Source organism: Sinohyriopsis cumingii, chromosome 17, assembly GCF_028554795.1.
Source record: "Sinohyriopsis cumingii isolate HCF-2022 chromosome 17, ASM2855479v2, whole genome shotgun sequence".
In the NCBI taxonomy this organism is placed as follows: Eukaryota; Metazoa; Mollusca; class Bivalvia; order Unionida; family Unionidae; genus Sinohyriopsis; species Sinohyriopsis cumingii.
The window spans coordinates 4,055,261-4,079,265 of record NC_142977.1 but is presented as its reverse complement, the minus strand read 5'-3'; the positions used below and the strand labels follow the sequence as shown (position 1 = coordinate 4,079,265).

The 24,005-nt window shown below is 34.8% G+C and overlaps 1 protein-coding gene across 1 annotated transcript; it reads right to left on the bottom strand.

Moving 5' to 3' along the window:
- Nucleotides 1–1,230: 1,230 nt before the first annotated feature.
- Nucleotides 1,231–22,088, bottom strand: LOC149777663 (uncharacterized). Its single transcript, XM_089938716.1, has 6 exons — nucleotides 21,945–22,088; nucleotides 18,754–18,893; nucleotides 14,859–14,961; nucleotides 7,543–7,720; nucleotides 4,586–4,705; nucleotides 1,231–1,342 (listed from the first exon to the last, which is right to left on the bottom strand). Coding segments are annotated over exons 2-5 (360 nt in total). The 5' UTR covers nucleotides 18,832–18,893; nucleotides 21,945–22,088; the 3' UTR covers nucleotides 1,231–1,342; nucleotides 4,586–4,704.
- Between the last annotated feature and the right edge of the window lie 1,917 nt (nucleotides 22,089–24,005).

The following is a 24,005-nucleotide window of genomic DNA, read 5'->3' as shown; positions in this document are numbered from 1 at the left end:
ATCAAGGTCAGATAAGAAATAGTTTAGTAAATCAGATGGAAGATTACCTAATTAATATGTGTGGATTTTGCTCATTATCAAACTCATCCGAGTTCCTGATGATAATGTAGACATTATTGTTATAATTTTTGTTGCAAATACAAATTCCTAAATACAAGTGTAAATGTCTGATAAACAAATTCTGAAAATTTCTATATTTTAAAAAATCTGATCAAGTATCTTGATTTAAAAATTGTGATAAACATATCAGCCATTGTTTTACACTATTATTTCCATTTTTATTTTGTATTCCTCACCGATCTTAATATTGTTTTTACTGCAATCTTCATATTTTAATTAATACTTTGAAATTTTTTTTGCATGCATGTACATATTGTTCTTCATCTTTTCTATAGTAATACTAATGATGATGATGATAATACTAATATCTAAATTGCTTGCTCTTTTAATGTAGTCAAGGCATGGATATTTTAAACGACAATTATGAATTTTAAACAAATATTACAAAGCATTTTTTTGTTCAAACTGCATTAATTTGGAATGTTTGGCATGTAAAAAAAAGTGCTAAATTCTATATTCTACCTGCACTACATTCTTATGATTCAGATAAATCCTTTACTGTATTCTCATACCCATTTTCTTAATTTTACTGGATATAGCAGCTGGTATCTTGTATGTGCCAACTTTGTTATTATGCTAGCATCCATATCAAAATCATGCATGCAACTCCATCTACTAAAAAAGTCATCTTTTTTAACATTGCACTTGCTGTTGATGACTTTAAGTTTCCAAATTGAAACTGTTTGTGCCGACAGAACAAGGTTAAGTTTGAAATTTGTATGGTATAAATTAATTAAATAATACTGAGCTAAACTGAATTGTGCTTTGTCAAATGCTTTTGAAGACAGGATGTATGGTACAATTTCATACTGGACCTGAGGCAAACTCAAGTAAAGCTAAAAAGAAAAAAGTTTTTATGTGTGTACATGTTGAAAACTAAGCACAATGCCATTTTTAACTTAAAAGACAAATAATTACTTGTTGTGCAAATGACATTACAACTTCATATTTATTCTGACCCTTTGTATCTGATAGTAAACAAAGTCCTTAATATTTCGCCATGATCTTGATCCAAGGCAGGGTTCTTTTGCAAGAACATTAAGTACATCTTTTTGCCCAGGTACTTTGAGCATCCTGATGAAACAACCCAAGTGCTGGAGCATAGCATTCCTTTCTTGACTTGTCCAAGGTCTTCGCCAAGTTTTAGATTTGGTGCTTTCATGTCTCTTTGTTGATACTGCAACTGGTATAGTGCTGGTACATATCTTTCTAGATTCAAGACCTGAAAAATATAAATGATTTCTGAGATAACAAAATAATTATGTTGATAAGACTAAGGAAAAACTTTAAACAAAATTCAAACAAGGGACTGATGCTCTATTAACCAGAGGATCATGTGATTTTAATTTTTAACGTAGCTTTAAAAATTTTTCAGTCATATCGCTACGATGTCTGCAATGTGGTAGTTTATAGTGATGTCTAGCACTGAGGCATCATGCCGCAGGCATGTAGCATGATGTCCCACCCAGTCACATTATCCTGACACCAGGCCGACCAGTCCTAACACTAACCTCTTAATGCTGAACGTCAAGCGAGGCAGCTGTTAGTACCATTTTTTAAGTCTCTACTAACCAGAGGAAACAGCAATTAAAATTCATATTCTTTACAATTGGTGCCACACATGCCACAACAAATATCTGCAGAAGATAATGGGGGGGGGCAAGTTTAACTACATGGACAAACTAATTTATTTTAACTTTAACCATCACAATCGGCTCAAAAAGGTAATATTAAAGTAATACTGGATAGGAGTTTTAAAATGCCAGTAAGTAATACAACAACTAACATGGATCCATTTTGATACCTCTACACCATTCTCATGGAAGCACATTTGGTTGCCTGCTGTAAACGGCTGCCATTTTGGGCTGGTTTTCATAGTGCCACCTTCATGGAAAACACCCCATTAGATACAACATTCATTGATGTGAATGATCATTATGTCAGATCACATGGTCAATGTTTAAGCTCTAGTCCTAATCTGATATTTAAAGTAACTGGCTCAGATTTTCAACTCTCCAAAAACGAAGCTGCGGATTTTGTTCAGGACTTTCTGGAGTTTGCATGATCAGAATCACGACTATTGACGCTTCAGTAACACAGGTAAGGGCACTGATGTTTATGTACACATCAGTGAGTATTTATAATTTATGAGCTTCAGGTGATTTAGTCATGGAGACATAGACAAAGAACTGATAAATTTAGAGTGTGAGAAATGGCAGCTATGGTTTGTTATATATATATTGACAGTAAATGAGTTCTCTAAAAGCACATAAAAAATTATTCTGTGAAAAATAATTATACAACTATAACGATCAGATTTTACTCTTAAATCTTTCTATACATAATAGATGTATACCAAAACTGGAAAATGGTTAAAATTGATGTTGAATGTATGGAGTCAAATAGGTAACAGATGTTCTATTTATAGCAAACTGCACTGTATAAATCAGGTATCAACTGCCTACAAAGCCATACATAATATGAGGTAAAAGGTTAAAGTGTTATATATTTAGGTAGCACAAGATCACTTAGTGCTGAATTGCTTGAGAAAAGAAATGAAAATTGTGCATTACTTTTAAATTACCTTATTTTAACTAGGCTTGGTATTATTCATTTCTACATTTAATTTCAATTACTGCGGTATAGGTGGGAATGGCCATTATTCAACCTGTTTTTGACCATCCAGCATGTACAATGGACTTGGGAGCTCCAGATGGCTCAGTGACCTACATGCTCCTCTTTACTGCTATCCCACATCTGTCCGCATGGGTTCAACTTTTGGCTTGACCAACATGAGTGTGTAACAAAGCTTGGCAGTAGCTTTCCATGGGTTGGTGGTTCTTCTTCCACCAAATATACTGACTGCCATGTATAGCCTATCATATGCTAGAAATGGTGTTAAAACCAACAACACCAAACCAAATGTACATTTGTCTTGTATTCAACATCATTCCAGTAACACATTCTCTGTAATGAAATACTTCAAACTTTCAAATTATTGTCATCATCACCAACTTCAGCCACTATTTGCAAAAAGGAAATCATCACCTAATGATGAACCATGTTGATAGTCTGCCATGTGGGGTTGTCTAGGTGGCACATATTTTAAACAAGAATCTGTATAACTGCCTTGATGAATGCAAAGTTAAAACTATAGCAAAATGCTTGTTCCAAAGCCCAATGTACCTATTCAATTAAGCTTAACACCCTTCATGTCAAGCTCAAGTACCCAGATGTGTAATAGTTCCCTACCTGAAAAACAACATTGTAGTAAGCATACAAGATCTTGACCAGCAGCACAACTTATGTTTTGTGGAATGCCTCAAGGGTTAAAAGATGAATAAAATTCTATACTATGTTGAGTATACACATGATCCTTGAGCTAATTTGTGGGAGTTCTTGCGCTTCACTGCTTTCTAAGGGCTCAAATTCACAAAACTTTTTGCACAATTTGCACACTCATGCACCCTGGCAGCTTCTCTATTTTAAGTAACAAAATGCAGGATGAAAGTGGGGCCTGGGGTCTAAAGCACTCAAATTTACCAATCACTGCCATCTCCCCTCTGAGTGGGTTTGAGTCCAGCCAATGTCACTTGCTTCCAGTGAGTTGGTGGTTCTTACCAGGGGTTTTTGGGGCTCTTCCTCAAGCAGTTATAATGACTGCCATGTATAGAATATCATGCATTGAAAATTGGCATTAGACCCAAAACAACAACTGTACAACAGAATGGAAGCAAAACAACCCTCATTACCAAAACAATACATGCATTAGAGGCATGTGACATTTTACAAATATCTTCTCAGTACAGAGACATTGTTAATGGCTGTACATTACAAAAATCCTAATAATTTTATAAGTTCATATTTATTTAAAAATAGATTGTGAAATTAGGGCTGATAAAGTGTAAACTAGCTGTTTTCTTGGATATGTCATCTTTCCCGCTTTTTGTAACTTTGAACTATACATAAACATAAATTGATAAATGGAGAAAGTATTTATCTACATATATACCCTGGAGAAATTTCATTAAATGATAGTGTACAAAAATAGAAACACATTACACACATTACACACATTATTAAAGTCATCAGCTTTTAATGATATTTGAAGTTTATCCAGTCAACAATATCTAACAAATCTATTGGTTGATTCTAGTGACAGAAGCTACATATTTTTAATTACATTTTTAATGCAAAAAATTAACATCAATTTCACTTCTGTGCAGTGTACACATTGAAAAATAATGGCAAATCTGAACAGTATATCCCAAGGAACAATATTACCACAATCATTTATAACAGATTATGAAAACTGCAATCCATGATTTGCTCATCTGATTTTACCGATCAATCTTCAAGTATAGTCTATCGCCAAACCCTTAACCATGACATCGCAAAGTTCTATCCTTATCAATGAGTTAAAAAATTATCAATTCAATATTTTTATATTATCATCACATTTTACCTGGAATTTCTGCATTCTCTTTAAGTTCATCTGAGATCTCCCCTTGCTCCGTTGGCCCATTTCCTGTTTTAATTTCTTCTTTTGCAATATCTCCATTTTCTTCTTCTGGCACAATAATATCTGACAAAATAGTTTTCATGTGATAAGATACAAATGACAGACTTGTATTATTTAATTTTTCTTGCTACTATTAAATTATGATTGATATGAATTAAAATATCCCACGGTGACCTTAAAAATAAGGATCATTCTTGATATTGGGAGGTTTTTGGTGGGGGGGTTGAGTGCCATTTTCAGCACATGATAGACTATACATGGCGGCCAGTATAATTGGTGGAAGAGGAACCTGGTAAAACCCCTGTAAGAACCACATACCCCATGAGAAGCTAATGAAAAGCTTTCTCACTGACTCTCATTGGCCAAGGTCAATGCTTGATCCCATGTGGACAGGTGTGGTGGCTGGGATCAGTAAAGGAGAGCACTTTAGACCACTTGGCCCCCTGGGGAATCATTGTAATTTAAATTCTACCTGCAACATTCACAGAGAAGCTATGTTAATTTATAAACATCTGGTTTCATTTTTGTAATGTTCATAAAGACTAAAAAAATGTTTCCTGTTTCATGCAAACACAAAATTAAAATTTAGGTCAGTCAGTCAGTAAAGGTGTGTTGTTGCTTTGGGGTTTAATGCTATTTCTCAGCATAAGATAGGCTATACATGGCAGCCAGTATAACTTTAAGACTTATCTGCCACCAAGGGCCATTAAATTTCTTTGCCTCATCTCATCCACAGGGACATGGGTCATAACTGAAGGGATCAGCATTGGAATGCCATAATTGTATCAAGAAATTATAGAGAGACATGATGAACTTTTGAAGAAGTTTCCTAATATATATCACTCAAAGATTTGCGGGATGGGGATAAAATGAATATGAATGCGCTATCTTATTCCACCTGTACAAGTTCTTTCCATCTTCATAGTCATATCTAAACTCCTCACCACTGTCAATATTTCTGGTTGCAAAGAGACAAAGCCATGGGTAAGAACTGAACACCTCCAATTTCATTTGTGCATTGCACGATTTTGTGTGGTCTGCAGCATCATTCACAAATTGGCACACGTGTCCTCTTGTAGATGTTGCATCTATACTTAAGTAAAAGAAAATGCAACTTACAAAAAGTTACATCTTCCAATCCTTCTAATAGATCAACAATCGTAGCAAAGATCTGTCCATGCTATCTACTAAAACAAAACTGTCAAGTCACATTAACCTAGATCCTAGAACTGAATAGGAGATGATGGGAATACCAGCCACCCCATGACATATAACAAGTTCTTAAATTATAATTACAATGCCCACTTGTCTACATCAAATTTTAAGGGAAAGCTTTACAAGACACCAGTGGCCTTTTGCCTGATCTTTAATGCATTGAAATAGTTCAATTTAGTACATGCATAATTATGTCTCAGTGCAGATGTCTTTACAATGCAAGTCTTAGAGTGTTGGGCTTTACACCTCAATGATGCTATGGACCACTGCAAGGTGGTGAGTTTGTTTACTGAATTCAGAACATCTGAATGGTCCTTATAATTTAGTCTTAAATCACTTTCATCTGCATTTGCCTAAATAATCCTAATATATGCAGAATGGGCTGTAAAAATACTTCACTATCATACTTTCCAGTGTTAATAGGCAATTTTCTACACCGCAGAATGAATACAAAATTTTCTTAGTCTATGGCATGTATCTAGAGAAAATCTGAATATCCATCAGCGATAATATGCCCATGATCTCTTCTTCCAAGTTTAATATTTGGTGGAAAAGGGGGTCTATTATTGCCAACACCCACAACCCTGATAAACTGAAATCAGTCTGTGATCTCAGTCATCTTAATTAAAGCCATCCTGAAAAAGTGTTCTTTTGAATTCTGACTAAAAACCAAATGAATGTACCACTAGATGCTATTCTCCGTTTATTTTCAAACTCAGCATGACCAAATGTTAATTGCTGAAGATCTACTAGGAGTGAAAAAGGACTAACTCTTATTCAGCTAAATTTGGGGATTATGTATAAATAAATTGTATAAAAGTTTAGCTAAAAGAAAATTGCACAAAGAGACTTTCAGTGTAACTTGAAAGGTGTTTCAACATCATGCACACATCCAGTTAAGTTAAACATGCCCCCAAAAATCTAATTTAGACTGAATTAAAGGATTGCAACTATTACATACAACAAATAGTAAACAATTCCCAAACAATTTACTTGGCTGAAAGGATTTGTTTTTTGTCTCTGATATGACCTCTACTCTATACCATGTTTTGAATGGCATGCAGGGAAGAAGCCACTTTCACCTGATTGGTTGCACAGGTTAATGGAGCAACTCTGCTGGTGAAAACGTGTATTCATTGTAAGCAAACACTAATGACGATTTTTAACGTAGCTTTAACAATTTTTCAGTCATATCGCTACAATGTCTGAATTGTGGCAGTTTATAGCAAACATTAATGAATCAAAGCTTAATTGCTGATTATAGTTTCCGTTTCCATTCAAATTTCCGGCTAGCAATACAACTTTCACTAAACTAATTGCAGAAATTGGAATTTGTACATTGAGTCATTTCTCATTTGCAAAATAAAACAGATTAAAACAGATAAAAAAAGGCCTGTTTTATGCTAAACACTAAATAGTACATACAAAAAGATATTCCCACATATAGCACTCATATTATCATGCAATTTTAAGGTTGAAGCTATGTTCTGATTCAAGGAACAATTTACTCTCACATGGAGAATTTTTTGGTGTTATCAGCAATTTTCTTCTATTTGAATTTCTCTCTGTACTCACTGCATGAGGTTTTTGATTGTAGACTTTTTAGCCCACAAATCCTTGCAGTTTCAGCCCAGATAACTGTATTAAATCTCAGATATATAATAATTATATTAGCTGAAACTTACTAATGTGTCTTCTGATGACATTTAAAGCCAAAGAGATAACATCTGTTGTATTTATGATTTCGTTGTTTCCTGCTATATCTTTTCTCCCTTCTCTCAGCCTCTGTGTCAATCCTTTCCCCTACATACTCAAGTAGAAAATCACCTCTGTTGAATGCCACATTTGCAAAGACACCATAACCTATAATGGGCAAAAGGCAAAAGCAATAAATTAAAAATTAAAATAAGCATGCAAAGGTGTTCCTAATAACCAAAGCTTAAAACTAGAATTTTACGAGGATATATCTTGTGTAATAAAATGAAGCATTATTTTGTAAGGATGTTAAACATAGTTCAAAAATCCGATAGCCTGACACCCAGGATGTCTCTAATTTCAGATGAGTGAGGAGCTCGTCCAGCTTATTGAAAAAAATCTAATTTTACCTGACAAAGCTCCAATTATGCTGATGAAATGTAGAAATTTATTTTTAAGATGTTGACCTGCCATAACATAGCATGTCATGCTAAAACCAGGATTTCTATTCCCAAAACCCCTGACACTTTATGTTTAAAAAAAATATGATTTTATGTAAGTTTCGAAAATAGAACAAAAATAAATACTTCAGCATATGCCCATTACATGTAACATGTATAAATGGTAAGCAGTCATACCTAAATTTGATGTAAAGCTCCTTCTGGCAGTTTAAATAAGGCAATTAAAAGGCAAAAATGTCAGATATAAACCACTATTGCATGATTAACTGGCTCACAATAGCTAATGTGGTGCATTTGAAGACTAGTGGGTGATCCCACTGTGCTAATTTGCACAGGCAAAAAAGGTCACAAAATGGAACAACCTAAAAAAGGTAAATCAAACAGATGCTAGATGCGTGCAAAAAGTGTTCCAACTGGAAAATGGGGTCCCATCATCCCAGCCACACAAGGTTGAAACTGAGGTCCCATCAACACTTAAAGCTGGGGTCCCAAATGCATATATAGTTAGAACGGGGGTCCCCAGAATGCAATGCCTCAAGTGCAACAAAACATGATCACCATGAAAATGGATAAAGCACATGACTAGTGCTGAAAGAACACAAGGCCTTATCTGATTCCCGGAGTTTTATATTATTTTGTTTTGTCTCAACCACTTACAAGATAAATTCAAATTATTCACGAACGTAACCAGATATATATTTGTTTTGAGCACATCTTGGTCGAACCCAGTTTCACATCAATGCTGGGTCTGATTTTTGGGTAACAGGTGCTTAAGCAAACTGTATTAAAGATTACTGACAAGTTTGTGAATGGCAACAACTTTTCTTTTGAAGTCAGATTTTACCCCATATACATAAAATGAAAAGCTTGATTACTACAGTTGCTTGAATAGTGTTCAAATTTCAAAGGTGATTTAGGAAGCAAAGCAAGCAAAACTAAATTTCAGAACTCTTTCTTTGACAGTTTTCTTTGTGAAGCATGCCAGCAAAAGGGGTGGGGTGGGGTGGAGGATTTGATTCTGGACACATATGGCAAACAATTTATTGGCTCATGATGTCATTTCTGTGTACCATCAAATAGGAGACTATCTTTATGTTAAGATATTCGACACATTGAATTCAACCTTCCAATTAGTTAATTGACCTATGCTTTTCATTATGATTTTATCAATGGAATAGATTGGCTGACAGACAATAATACGCACATGCTTGTTTTTTGAACAGTTGCTTTGTATTGTTTAAAAGATTAACTATCTGTACTCGACAGCATTTAATTGTAATCCGGGCTTGTGGAATTTTAGTCAGGGCTTGTGATTATTTTATAGTCACCATCCCTGGGCATTTGTTGACATTTTTAATAGGTATCTGCTTTAACAAAAGCAATAATTTAAGAAAGAAAAAAAAAAAAAGTGTTAAAACTGGAAACTGGGGTCCCATCAACGCCAGTTAAAATTGGGGTCCCAAATGCATATTCTGTACAGTAGCCCCCCTCTTATAAGGCCACCCCTACTGCAGCAGGGTAGTGGCCTTATAATGAGGGTGGTCTTTCATGAGGGGGATGATAAATGTGAATAGTAAATACATATGAAGAAAGTCACAAATACATTTAATTTTAAAACATTTAATAATTTCATTAAAATATCACATGCAGGTTGTGAAATAAATGAAAAACTGTTTCATCATTTTCAAAAGAATGTTACGAATAACCATTATTATAGTTTTAAAACTGTCTTTATAATTATGTTACAGATCACATCATCTGTCACTCTGTTGGTAACAGTCTAAAAAAAAAAAACAGTCTCGTCACAATTAAAAATATCCTTGCTGTCATATCCCCTGCATATATCATTTAGTCTTTTGTTCCAATCTTCGAAAACTTCATTATTAACATCTGCTGATTCTCCACTAAGGACAGAACACTTAATATTGTGTCGCACTTGAAATCCGTGCAACCATCAGTTACTTGCAGTAAAGTCCTCATATCCCAATTCAAATGACAAAATTGTTGCCTTTTCTTGTCATTCAAATCAGGATACAAACATCTCCTGGCTGAAACAATCTTCCTTTCTCCGTCAATTTCACCTTCCAACTTCTGCAGAATCGTTTCATTATCTTTCACGATATTGTTTATCTGAGCCTTTCCAACGTTAGTTTTCTGCAAGGTTCCTCGACACCCCCCCCCCGAACCTCTTGGTCAGTTGAATTACTTTCACTTTCTCTTTTAAACTGATTTTTCTTTTCCTCGATGACATGTTGATCTTTTTGCAGTAAGTTATTCATGTTGCCAACTACAAAACTGATAAAACAATTTTTTATGCATTTAAACAAATTGCCATGTGTTTTTAAAGTATGTGATCTTGTCACGTGATTTGTTAGTCGCAGTTCGGTACCCTACTGTTTTATACATTTCTTCACACTAAGTGAGTACAGCCAAAATGGCTTCGATATGTACCATTTAACATCACGCAGATTTGACCTCGCGGCCGTTAGGATGTAATTTTGACAATTATTGTCAGTAGTATTAGCAACTAATTATCAAAGTGAACATCTTACTAAGGAAGCCATAAAGGCTATTAAACCATTTTCCTGCTGACTTGTGTATTGTACATCAATGCTGCCACTTCTCAGCTGTTACTACTGTTCAATAATTGCAATCTTAACAATTATCGAAGTGACTAAACCAGACATCTTATGATAACACAGCTGTAAGGCTATTTGGATTGCATGTACTAACCCTTTTGTATGGATTAAAATTTTAGTCTTTCTCGGCTTTATGGAATAAATGTGGCTCCTCGTGAGGCGTAAATGATATAATATTAACCTTAGTGGTACATGTACTTTAGTCAACACTTCTTTCAGTAACGAAAACCTGACATCGGGAAACAGAAATCGGATTACTTAACATACGTTATGAATAAAATAATGGTTCTGGATACGTATCAAATAAAATGCATAGGCTTGTGAGGGGTAAATTTTATACTATTGCACTAATATGCTGGCTGCTTGTCGCGTTAGGCGGGTAGCCTTTCATGAGGGGTACTTTTTACTTTTGAACACAAACTCGTCGGTGCCAACGGATTCTGGATGTAAGGAGCGGGTGGCCGCTGGTCAGGGGGAACTACTGTATGCAAAAATAGTTTATTTCCCATGAATACAAAATGAAAATTGAAAAAAAAATGGTACAATATTGTGATTTAAATCCTGAATAGTGATAAAACTTCGATCACAAATCCAAATGTATAAAAAAAGGTGTTAAAACTGGAAATTGAGGTCCCATCATCCCAGACACACAAACCTCAAACTGGGGTCCCATAAACGCCAGTTAAAATTGGGGTCCCAAATGCATATCGTTTATGCACAAATAGTTTATTTCCCTAGAATACAAAATGAAAATTGAAAAAAAAAGTACAATATTGTGATTTAAATCCCGAATAGCGCTAAAAGTTCGCACACAAATCCAAATGTATAAGAAAGTGTTAAAACTGGAAACTGGGGTCCCATCATCAAAGCTGAAACTGGGGTCCCATAAATGCCAGTTAAAATTGGGGTCACAAACGCATATCGTGTACAGTAGTCCCCCTCTTATAAGGCCACCCCTACTGCAGCAGGGAAGTGGCCTTATAATGAGGGTGGCCTTTCTAGAGGGGGATGATAAATGTGAATAGTAAATACATATGAAGAAAGTCACAAGTACATTTAATTTTAAAACATTTAATAATTTCATTAAAATATCAATGCAGGTTGTGAAATAAATGAAAAACAAACTGTTTCATCATTTCCAAAAGAATGTTATGAATAACCATTATTATAGTTTTAAAACTGTCTTCATTATGTTACAGATCACATCATCTGCCACTCTGTTGGTAACAGTCTAAAAAAACAAAACAGTCTCGTCACAATTAAAAATATCCTTGCTGTCATATCCCCTGTATACATCATTTAGTCTTTTGTTCCTATCTTCGAAAACTTCATTATTAACATCTGCTGATTCTCCACTAAGGACAGAACATGTAATATTGTGTCGCACTTGAAATATGTGCAACCATCAGTTACTAGCGGTAAAGTCCTCATATCCCAATTCAACTGACAAAATTATTGCTTTTTCTTGTCATTCAAATCAGGATACAAACATCTCCTGGCTGAAACAATCTTCCTTTCTCCGTCCATTTCACCTTCCAACTTCTGCAGAATTGTTTCCTTATCTTTCACGATATTGTTTATCTGAGTCTTTCCGACATTAGTTTTCTGCAAGGTTCCAACGTATTCTGCCCGAAAGGAGCGGGTGGCCGCTGGTCAGGGGGCTACATTCAAATGGGGGACTACTGTATGCACAAATAGTTTATTTCCCATGAATACAAAATGAAAATTGAAAAAAAGTACAATATTGTGATATAAATCCTGATTAGTGCTAAAAGTTTGATCACAAATCCAAATGTATAAAAAAGTGTTAAAACTGGAAATTGGGGTCCCATCATCCCAGACACACAAAGCTGAAACTGGGGTCCCACAAACGCCAGTTAAAATTGGGGTCATAAATGCAAATCGTTTATGCACAAACAGTTTATTTCCCTAGAATACAAAATGAAAATTGAAAAAAAAAGTACAATATTGTGATTTAAATCCCGAATAGCGCTAAAAGTTCGCACACAAATCCAAATGTATAAGAAAGTGTTAAAACTGGAAACTGGGGTCCCATCATCAAAGCTGAAACTGGGGTCCCATAAATGCCAGTTAAAATTGGGGTCACAAACGCATATCGTGTACAGTAGTCCCCCTCTTATAAGGCCACCCCTACTGCAGCAGGGAAGTGGCCTTATAATGAGGGTGGCCTTTCTAGAGGGGGATGATAAATGTGAATAGTAAATACATATGAAGAAAGTCACAAGTACATTTAATTTTAAAACATTTAATAATTTCATTAAAATATCAATGCAGGTTGTGAAATAAATGAAAAACAAACTGTTTCATCATTTCCAAAAGAATGTTATGAATAACCATTATTATAGTTTTAAAACTGTCTTCATTATGTTACAGATCACATCATCTGCCACTCTGTTGGTAACAGTCTAAAAAAACAAAACAGTCTCGTCACAATTAAAAATATCCTTGCTGTCATATCCCCTGTATACATCATTTAGTCTTTTGTTCCTATCTTCGAAAACTTCATTATTAACATCTGCTGATTCTCCACTAAGGACAGAACATGTAATATTGTGTCGCACTTGAAATATGTGCAACCATCAGTTACTAGCGGTAAAGTCCTCATATCCCAATTCAACTGACAAAATTATTGCTTTTTCTTGTCATTCAAATCAGGATACAAACATCTCCTGGCTGAAACAATCTTCCTTTCTCCGTCCATTTCACCTTCCAACTTCTGCAGAATTGTTTCCTTATCTTTCACGATATTGTTTATCTGAGTCTTTCCGACATTAGTTTTCTGCAAGGTTCCAACGTATTCTGCCCGAAAGGAGCGGGTGGCCGCTGGTCAGGGGGCTACATTCAAATGGGGGACTACTGTATGCACAAATAGTTTATTTCCCATGAATACAAAATGAAAATTGAAAAAAAATTTACAATATTGTGATTTAAATCCTGATTAGTGCTAAAAGTTTGATCACAAATCTAAATGTATAAGAAAGTGTTAAAACTGGAAACTGGGGTCCCATCATCCCAGACACACCAAGCTGAAACTGGGGTCCCACAAACGCCAGTTAAAATTGGGGTCATAAATGCAAATCGTGTACAGTAGTCCCCTTCTTATAAGGCAACCCCTACTGCAGCAGGGAAGTGGCCTTATAATGAGGGTGGCCTTTCTAGAGGGGGATGATAAATGTGAATAGTAAATACATATGAAATAAATGAAAAACAAACTGTTTCATCATTTTCAAAAGAATGTTATGAATAACCATTATTATAGTTTTAAAACTGTCTTCATAATTATGTTACAGATCACATCATCTGTCACTCTGTTGGTAACAGTCTAAAAAAACAAAACAGTCTTGTCACAATTAAAAATATTCTTGCTGTCATATCCCCTGCATATATCATTTAGTCTTTTGTTCCAATCTTCGAAAACTTCATTATTAACATCTGCTGATTCTCACGATATTGTTTATCTGAGTCTTTCCGACTTTAGTTTTCTGCAAGGTTCCAACGTATTCTGGCCGAAAGGAGCGGGTTGCCGCTGGTCAGGGGGTACGTTCAAGAGGGGGACTACTGTATGCACAAATAGTTTATTTCCCATGAATACAAAATGAAAATTGAAAAAAAAAGCACAATATTGTGATTTAAATCCTGAATAGTGCTAAATGTTTGATCACAAATCCGAATGTATAAAAAAGTGTTAAAACTGGAAATTGGGGTCCCATCATCCCAGACACACAAAGCTGAAACTGGGGTCCCACAAACGCCAGTTAAAATTGGGGTCCCAAATGCATATCGTTTATGCACAAAGTTTATTTCCCTAGAATACAAAATGAAAATGGGAAAAAAGTACAATATTGTGATTTAAATCCTGAATAGTGCTAAAAGTTCGATCACAAATTCAAATGTATAAAAAAAGTGTTAAAACTGTAAACTGGGGTCCCATCATCCCAGACACACCAAGCTGAAAATGGGGTCCCATAACACACTTAAAATTGGGGTCCCAAATGCCTATAGTGTATGCACATGCTTAAAACTGGGGTCCCCAGAATAGTGACTCAGTTGCACAAAACCCCAATCACCATGAACATGGATAAGACACATTATTAGTGTTGAAAGCACACACTGCCTTAAATGACCCATGGAGTTTTATATTATTTTGCCTTTAGTCACATACAAAGTAAATTTAAACTTACTCACCAACATAACTGGATATGTATATTTTTTCGAACCCATCTTGATCCAGCCCCGTTTCACACCAGTACTGTACCCATTCTTTGGGTGAAAGGTTTCTCATGCCAGACTAAAACAAAATAAAGGTCCAATAGAGTCAAACTGAACTTAAAATCTTCTAATGGTCAGAATCCAGAATTATCTGCATAATAGACTAGTCTACATTTCTAAAAGATTTCATAACTGGTGGCTATAGCACTTACTGGGCTATAACTTATTTTAAATCACATGCCCCCAGCCCCTTTAAATGTGTTAAGTCAAGTAGGTTACAAAATAATAGGTGTTCTATTTATAGCATACTTCACTGTATAACTTTGCTAAAGGTGTATTATCTGCCTACAAAGCCATATATATGAGGTAAAGGGTTAATTATGCATGGTATTCTGCTTTTTCTACTGTTAGGGCCCTCCATTTAGTATGTACGCATGGTGGGGGTGGGGTGTTAACCCAAATGTGTATGCCTGCATATGGGGGGGGGGGGGGGTCACTGATAATGTACGTACGCATAGGAAACGGGGTGGGGTGGTTTTGAAACCTCGACAATGATTTGTCTAATATGTAACCTGTTTGACAGGGTTCACTCGGCGTTTGAATTTTAGCCGACACTAAACAAACGTTTTAAAGTTACGCATTTATTTCTTTGATGCAGCCAGATATTCTGTGGACTGATTTATTAAACACGTTAATATTATTAATCCTTGATTGTTTTTGCATGGACTAAATATAGGCCATTCTATAGATCTGGGTGGGTGGGTGTTTCGCGGTTGCATCAAGTGTATGTACGCAGGGGTGGGTAGGTAAAAAAGTATGCATGTGTATAGGGAGGGGTCAAGCTTTGCCAGATTTTTGCATACGTACTAAATGGATGGCCCCTTATGGCTCTATTGTCTTTAAGCAATAAAAAAAGAGTGAAACGCAACAAGTGTGTGTGTGTGTGTGATTTGGTCTTTCAATGTAGCTTTAACCCTTTCTTCACTGTAGACCGGTTTTTTGGTCATAGGGAAGTAAGTCCATAAACCCTATGGTACACGACTATATATATTTTGGGATACCTCTAATAACTTCCTTCCTGTAATGGAGATATTATATTTGGATTATCTCGTAAGTTAAGCTTGAATACAACCAGAAATCTTGAGGCAAGAGGACACTTTTTGAGCATGTTTTCCGAATGGTGAATTTATATTCAAAATGGTGGAATTCAAAGCAAGATGAGAATGAAGCGTCAAATTATGAATTATCAAAATATTTTGCTGTTGTGACCTAATACAGTCGATTGAAAATGAAAGAAACCATCTGGACAGGCATTTGACTGTGCTTGTGGGTGACAGTGATGACAATGAAGAGGACTTTGAAGGTTTTGAACTAGAGGAAGTGTGAACTCCACGTTTTTGTTCTGGACGAAACAACCGGATTTATTTCAGCTTTCTGGGAGAGTTGGACCCACCGGAGTGTTAGATGGCTCCAGAAAAGCTCTGGAATACTTTCAAATCCTTGATTTAGATGAAGTTTTTGAAAATAATGTTCATGTAATGAGGCAAATAAAAAATTGCTTCTGCATTTTACCTGTTGTGTTACCTGTTTGCAACTGTATTTTAAGTTACAATAGATCTACAAATTTTATTGAATTAGTTATACAATTTGACTTTTAACCTTTATTTTGATACTTAATCCATCCAGATATCTTTAAAATTGGCAAAGTTATGTTATTTCAAAATCCACAGGTCATTTTGCTTTAAAAGTCCAAAGTTTCTTATTATGTTTAGGGCTCTTTGCCTGCAAATTAACTTAGTGATGAAAGGGTTAACAGTTTTTCAGTCCTACCCAGTCACATAATTATATCGAGCCAACCAGTCCTAACACTGATTTGTTAATGCTGAGTGCCTAGCGATGTGAATAGCAACAAGTTGTGTCAACTTCAACAAATAGTTCATTTTCCTAGAATGCAAAGTGAAATTTAAACAAAAAATTTAAAATTTACAATATTGTGAATTAAATATCAAACAGTATCTAAAACAAATCCAAATGTATGATGTTCCAATTCAATTCCAGTGGTTTTCCAAATAAATTCCAATACTGAATGTGTTGATGTGCCAAGTCAGAGGAAACTTGGATTATGGCTTGGAATGTGGTGATGTGCTAATAGTCTTTTGATGTTTCACAGTAATATAATCCAAAATGTTCTCTGAATTCACTACAATTCCAAATTAATTTTGAAGTTCAAGAATATTACTGAGCATTAATTTCAGTGAATAATAATTTGAAATAAATCCAACCAAATTAAAACCTGAACACAGCAATAAGACCGATTTTGCTTCAGATGTTAATGCAAATATGCACAATTTTTCAAGTAAACAAAAATATATAAAAGCTAAGACAATAATACATCCAGGATGTAGGCCAGTTTCCTTTAAGAAAAACATTTAAAGTTGTCCACAAGTTTAGGAATTTCCCAGTGAAAAACTATTGTCTTCACTCTGAATCAAGAAAATGTCTACTTCCATTGATAATGATCTGAACATTTAATCTATGATCTTAGAGAAATATTATCTATGTATCATGTTGTTTAAAAAATAAATGTCACTGGTGAGGTACAGCATTAACTTGATTTTGGACAAGTACAAAATACAGATATACAATGATATATAATCATTAAGAAAAGCAAGCAAACAAATATACATAACCTGATAACATTACATGTACATGTAAATTTCAAGACACCCTGAATCAGGGACTGACCAGTATTCCATCTGTTTTTTGTACATTAAACTCAAATTCAATATCATTTTCAGGCTCAAATGGTACATTCATGAACACTTCTCCAGCTCCAATAATGTGAAGTACTTCAAAACTTGAAAAATCAGTCAATAGCCAGTTTTTCCCCAATGAAGATGAACCATTTGCAGTTTTCTAGGTAGCCTTTATTTAAACACGCATTTGTAAAACTTCCTTGATGAATGCAAGGTCAAAACTATGAGAGATTGATTGTTCCAAGACCAATCAAAATTAGTTTAAGAACCATTTATGTCAAGAACAATGAAGCGTCATGACAAGAACCACAAGACTTCTACTGGCAGCATGACTCACGACAAGCAATCTGTATAATGTGCAAAGTACATTTAAACTTCTGTATATACTTGTGCATAAGCAGAATAATTTTTGGAAAAAAATAAAAGCCTGGAGGGGGTTGGGCAGCTCATACATGGGCCAAAGTATATATCTGAAAATGTTACTTTTTTTGGTTGGTTACCATAATGGCTGTAAATCTTGAGACATGAAAAGATAAGTATTTTTTCTGCATCCCAAGATTTACATGCATGTACAAAATAAAAACAATACTTTTAGTGTCCCAACACTTGTAGACACAAAAAATGTCATGACAAAATTGTCATGATTGACACAGGTCAAACAGCAGTGATCAGATCTTTCAATAACCACATCAATAAACTGTTATAAACTGCTATGATTTTTTTTGTTATTATTTGGAATGTATGTATTTTCTGATTTCTCCAACATGAAATTAAATAAAGGCAAAAAAAGATTTCATAATTCTCAGGCTGGTTCGAGCTAACCCAGAAGACCTAGCTGGTTACAATATAGTAGTACTAAATATGTAGCATTATAAGTAATATTTAATTTAATAAGAGTAAATGAGCTTACATGACCATGCTGACATGCACTTTAATTAACTTAAGAGTAATTCATGTCCAGTTCATTGGAATTGTTAGTTAGATATGTCTCATGCATGTAGTTATTAATAGTGTATGCAAATTATGTGAGCAGTCAACAACTGAGAAAATGGAGACTTAAGGTGTTAACATCCAACAATTACTGATTCAAATCTAGTCTACATGTATCAATATACCTCTAAAGATAGACTTATTTGATGAGTGTCTTTGAGTATCATCATGACATCAGTTTCGGAGCAGCCATTGTATTTCATTGATATCACTAAGCTGATAATGCAGTTTTCGTAAGTTTCCTTGACAGTTATGTCACACTTTGCTGCAAGTATAGAAAATGCGTTGAGCTTGTCTAAATCCCATAAATATATACATTATGCATAACAATGACCAAAACAAATCAAATTGCCTATTACACTTTTATACCCATTCAAAATATCTTTACTTTTTTATAACGTCAGTGAATTGAAACCCTTGATGCAACTTGTTTGTTGCTGACTAATGAATAAAATAAGGGGACTTCTTATCTCCGCCGACTTCACATTTTGTTTATCCTATAGAAGCCCATTAATGAAATATCAATTTCACTGTTGAATTTAATGACACTGTTTTGTTCTTTCCTAATTTCCAGTACTGAATAAATATAATATATTGAAATCAATATATTTTTAAAAAGATAACTATTTAAATTTTGGTAAATTAATATTTACGTAATATTAGAAACAAAACTGTATCAAATGCCAAAAAAATACAACGATGTTAAGGAGAAGAAAATACTGATACATATTAAGATTATTTATTGTAATAATCGCCATTGTTGCCATTTCCTGTGGTCGTACATTTCTTATATCAATAATGACCACAAGTGGTGCTGTGATCAACCACTCCGAAACAGATGATGTTATAAACAAGGAAAGCAAAACGCGGTACCCATAAATAAACTCACAGAACAATGTCTGCAGCAATGAAAAGTTTAAAATTTAGATAAACCAATAGGGCTGAGCAAATCCCATAGCCCGACGTCCCAGACTAGTCATTTTTGAAGTTGGACAAGTAAAATTTACCAAGTCGCAAGTCTGGGACAAGTGCTTTTTAAAAAAGTCCAGCTAGTCCTTAAGTTCGTGCTTTAATCACTATATCTGCCTTTATTTGGCCAATCATGCCCTCTGGACATCCTAAATACTTGATTCTACCCCTTTTCATGTATACATTTACATCCTATTACCACTTGACTGCATATTGGGCTAAGCAACCAAATTATCGGCAAATCAAAACACGTCAAACAAAAAAAGCCAGCATGATCAATTAGCAATGTTGTTAGCAGTTTTGTTGCAATGAGTTTACTCAATCTAGATCATAATGTATGCCTCACTATGATTTTAATCCAGCGAGTCCATGTAATTAAATTAATGAAAGGTACTTTAACGACATCAGTGTTGGTTTCCTTTATGAACTGATTAAATGACAGTAATGATTCTTTAATTAAAACTGAGTATACAGATGACTAACTTCTATGTGCGATATTGTGTTTGAAGCAAAACAATTACGCTAATTAATGAGCTGTTTCAGTTCGTATTTAAAAGAGAAAATTGATGTTATGATCACTTCAGAAGTAGTTGTCAAGCAAGCTGATAGTTACTCTGTGGATAAAATGAGTTTGCCAAATTATTTTCACAAGTAAGGTAACAACGACGATTCGGTGAAGGTAAATTTGTTTGAAAATGGAGGGATAAAACGTAAGACGGATACTGAATGTGCGGTAGCTATTTCTGAGTGTGAACGAGGATTTAGTTCAATGAACTTAACCAAGACTTCTTTAAGAAATTCCTTAAACCAAAAAAGTTTACAAATGCTAATGAACATTTCTGCAAATGGACCAGAGCTTGAGGACTTTAACCCAGACACAGCTATCAACTGCTGGCTTAGTACTGGTGCAGGTGGCAGACATATACATGGACATATTTTCAAATCCATCAGCTAAAACATATATACATGAACCTGAAGAAGCCAAATGTATAACAACCAATGTTTTTGAAAAATTAAATTCTTTTAAGAAATAATTATGTTGTATATCGTTTTATTTTTATTTTTCTGTGGATTAAGCACATACGTCTCATCAAATTTCGTCAAGTGATTACCATTTTGGGACCAGTGAAAAATAAGGTGGGATTAGTGACGAGTAAGGTGGGACTAGTGAATTTTCTGGAACCACTTGTCCTGGACTAAAGGTTAAAAATAAAATGTGCTCAGCCCTGTTGGTACAGGTATAATGATCTTTCAAAGTGTAAATGAACTTTTAATCACACATCGTTTATGAAGTATTCCGCGATTTGTTTAGGGCTCAGAAACATACCGGAGGATATACTGGAGTGATTTGAGTAACAAGACGTGCCGGACAATGACGTGAAGATTCAATGAGAAACAGATGCAGATATCATTTGCTATGCTGTGTGGAACTAACATATAACCTTTAGCCTCACCGAGGGTATCGTAGCTAGGATGGGTCAAAAGAAACTCAGATTTGGGAGAATTGACACAAGCCTGATTCAATTCCAATTTTCACTGGTTGCCATGGAGCAAATTTTACTTAATCACCGGTTGAACAAACTGGGATTTTTTAACACATTATGTAACATGTAAGGTTACATTAATGTCTACTTCTTAATTGAGGATGCTTTATTTTGGAAATGTTGTAATTCTCCTTTACAGTGTCTGCTATAAAAGCGGAAGCCTACATTAAGGTATTGTTTTATGATATAGTTATTGTCCACCTATGTATGCTAATTGTACCACGTAACTCCCCACGTCAGTAAATGGCGGCGTAAGGGGCTAAAGTGGGGATTTTTGTTATTTTCTTTACTAAATGGTTTTACCGAATGCTTATTTTTTCTCGGACATGTAGGCTTAAATCAATCTTCTTATTTTCTTAACAGGAACGAAAACTTCCCATACGGTTACGAGTTATTATCACTATGGCAACAATTGGTATGCGGCGAGAATTGGTCTCTAACCAGTATAACACATAACAGACACACTTAAACACAATTTATTTATGACTGTTCTCTTTGTATGAACAGCATATAATATAGCATTTCTTTTGCTGCAGAAGCAATAGTAATAAATATTTGACCCACCATTGTTTAAAATTGTTTTATTATTCTTCAGATCGAAAACGACGAAATCTATTCAAATTCAAATAATATTGCGCCCGGCAAATGTTTTTAGCCGGTAAAAGTATGAACCGTTCAAAATCAATGTCAAAATATAATTTCTTCGCTTGAATGAGCATCAGCCTGATTAAAAAATAACGCAGACATAGTTAGATTACATTTTAAATGAAGGCGTATAGACAAAAGACTTTAGAAGCACCTACCTGCACCAAATTTTCCGAAATTTTCTTCTCGCCAGGTCCCATAGCATGGTGCCAGAAACAAAAGACACGCATGCGCGAAGACGGGATCTCCAATTTTGTGGTCCGAAGACGGTACGCTTTTTTTCGGTGTGAGATCATAGCGAAGTAAAAGGTGAAATTGGGGTCAGTTTTAATAACTATTTTTTATAATAAAATAGGGATAGTAGATTTTATTTTTATGGTTTTCAGAACTGGGGTCTTTTGTAACTGGGGCCTTTGCGTGATGAGACCCCAGTTAAGGGGGAGAGTGTTAAATAAAGACCCCACTCTCTACAGAACACACACACACACACACACACACACACACACACACACACACACATCATGGGGGAAAAATTCAGTTTTACTTGATTTTGGCAAACGTTGAGTAGTCACTCTTTTCGAGGGAGGAGAGTGGCCCTGAAAAGGACCGTTGAGTGTTTTTAAAAAAAATAAAACTCAGGAACGGGAGGTAATGAGCTTTAACTGTTTTATCCCTTTGCTACGGCCATGGCCTATTTTCTTGACCTGCTACTCTCGATGATTTGGTAGAGATCACCGCTGTTGCTATCTTGGGAGTAGTGGGAGTGTTGACGGGGTTGGACTGTTTGGCACAATAAGGGCTTTTTCTTTTATGTAGAGTTAAAGAAGTCTGATACATTTGTTTAAGACTCCTTCCCTCTGCTAAAATGTCTAAGAGGACCGTTACCGTTTGATTTTTACTGTCGTCTTTCATTCTTAAGAACTTGTTTCTTTTCTGCTTCTTCTTCTTCTTCCTGTCGTTTTCTTATTTCCTCTTTTCCTCGCTTTTGCTGTTGAATGATAAAAATTTGTTCTGCTTCTTTCTGCTGTTGCCAAAATTTCTTCAAATCTTCTTTCTGCCTGTGTCTAAAATCCTGCGATAAGGAAGTAGTGAATGTACTGATACCGGAACAAATTTTTGCGAAGAGAGAAAATCCACTAAATTCCAATTAAAATCGTTCTCTTCCGGTAAAAGGACTGTGTTTGCTTTGGTAGTCGCTGCTATGCCATCACTCCTTGTCTCTACGGCCGGTGCACCCCAATTCATCGTCTTCGTAGTTTCACTCATGTTTCAATTGTATTGTATTTCCAGCTTTAACCCGTTTTAGAATCGAGATTTATTAGTTCAATTTTATTAACAATTTACAATAATTTATGAGTTTACCTCTGCAATTTGACGATGCGAAACAAGCAACAAATACCTCTTATTTTCAAAACGTTTGAGGATTTATTTTCTATAAATATGAATTTTTCGAATTTCCTTTAAATGTTTGGTACAGATGAAGTTAATATCTATGAAATATTAGTGTGAAGGCATTAATGGACTTTACCTTTTTCCCCATGCTACCTTAATGAAGCATGCGTTACATTCCGAGAGTCATTGCTTTTAGCTTTTTGTATTAGAACATCAGAAACACACACTGTATATCTACAGGGGTAGAATAGTATTTTTGTTCCATCAAAACAATGATTCATAAACGCACAAATATGTAAATGCATCTGATTAATAGGGTCATAGCTTGAAAAGTCTATTTGAAAGTAGAACCGGATCTAAGAAAACCATCCTTCTGGGTTTTCAACATTTTCTTGTGTAGCCATAAGGGCTTTCAACAGATAAAGAGCAAAATAGAAATCAAATAAATTTAAAAGAAGATAACATATCAACAACATGACATGTTTATGTAGTATAAACAAGGCTGACTTTGAAAATATTCCTAAATACGTCTTCAGGGCCGATCGTGAGAGGGACGAAAACAGAAATATACAAAACTCAGAATAGACAGTATTTGAGACGTAACCACAATTTTAGCACAAATATTTATATGGACATTTAAAAAACAATTTTGTAAAAGAATAGTATTATATAATATTATTGAATAATTACATAATGTATTTATATTGTTTTTAACTTTCTCACATACATTAAGACGTTAGAGCTGCGTAGAGTTGTCATCTTTCGGATAGTAAAAAGACTCGATTACATTTTTATTTTCTTTACATATAGGCATATTTAAGTTATTT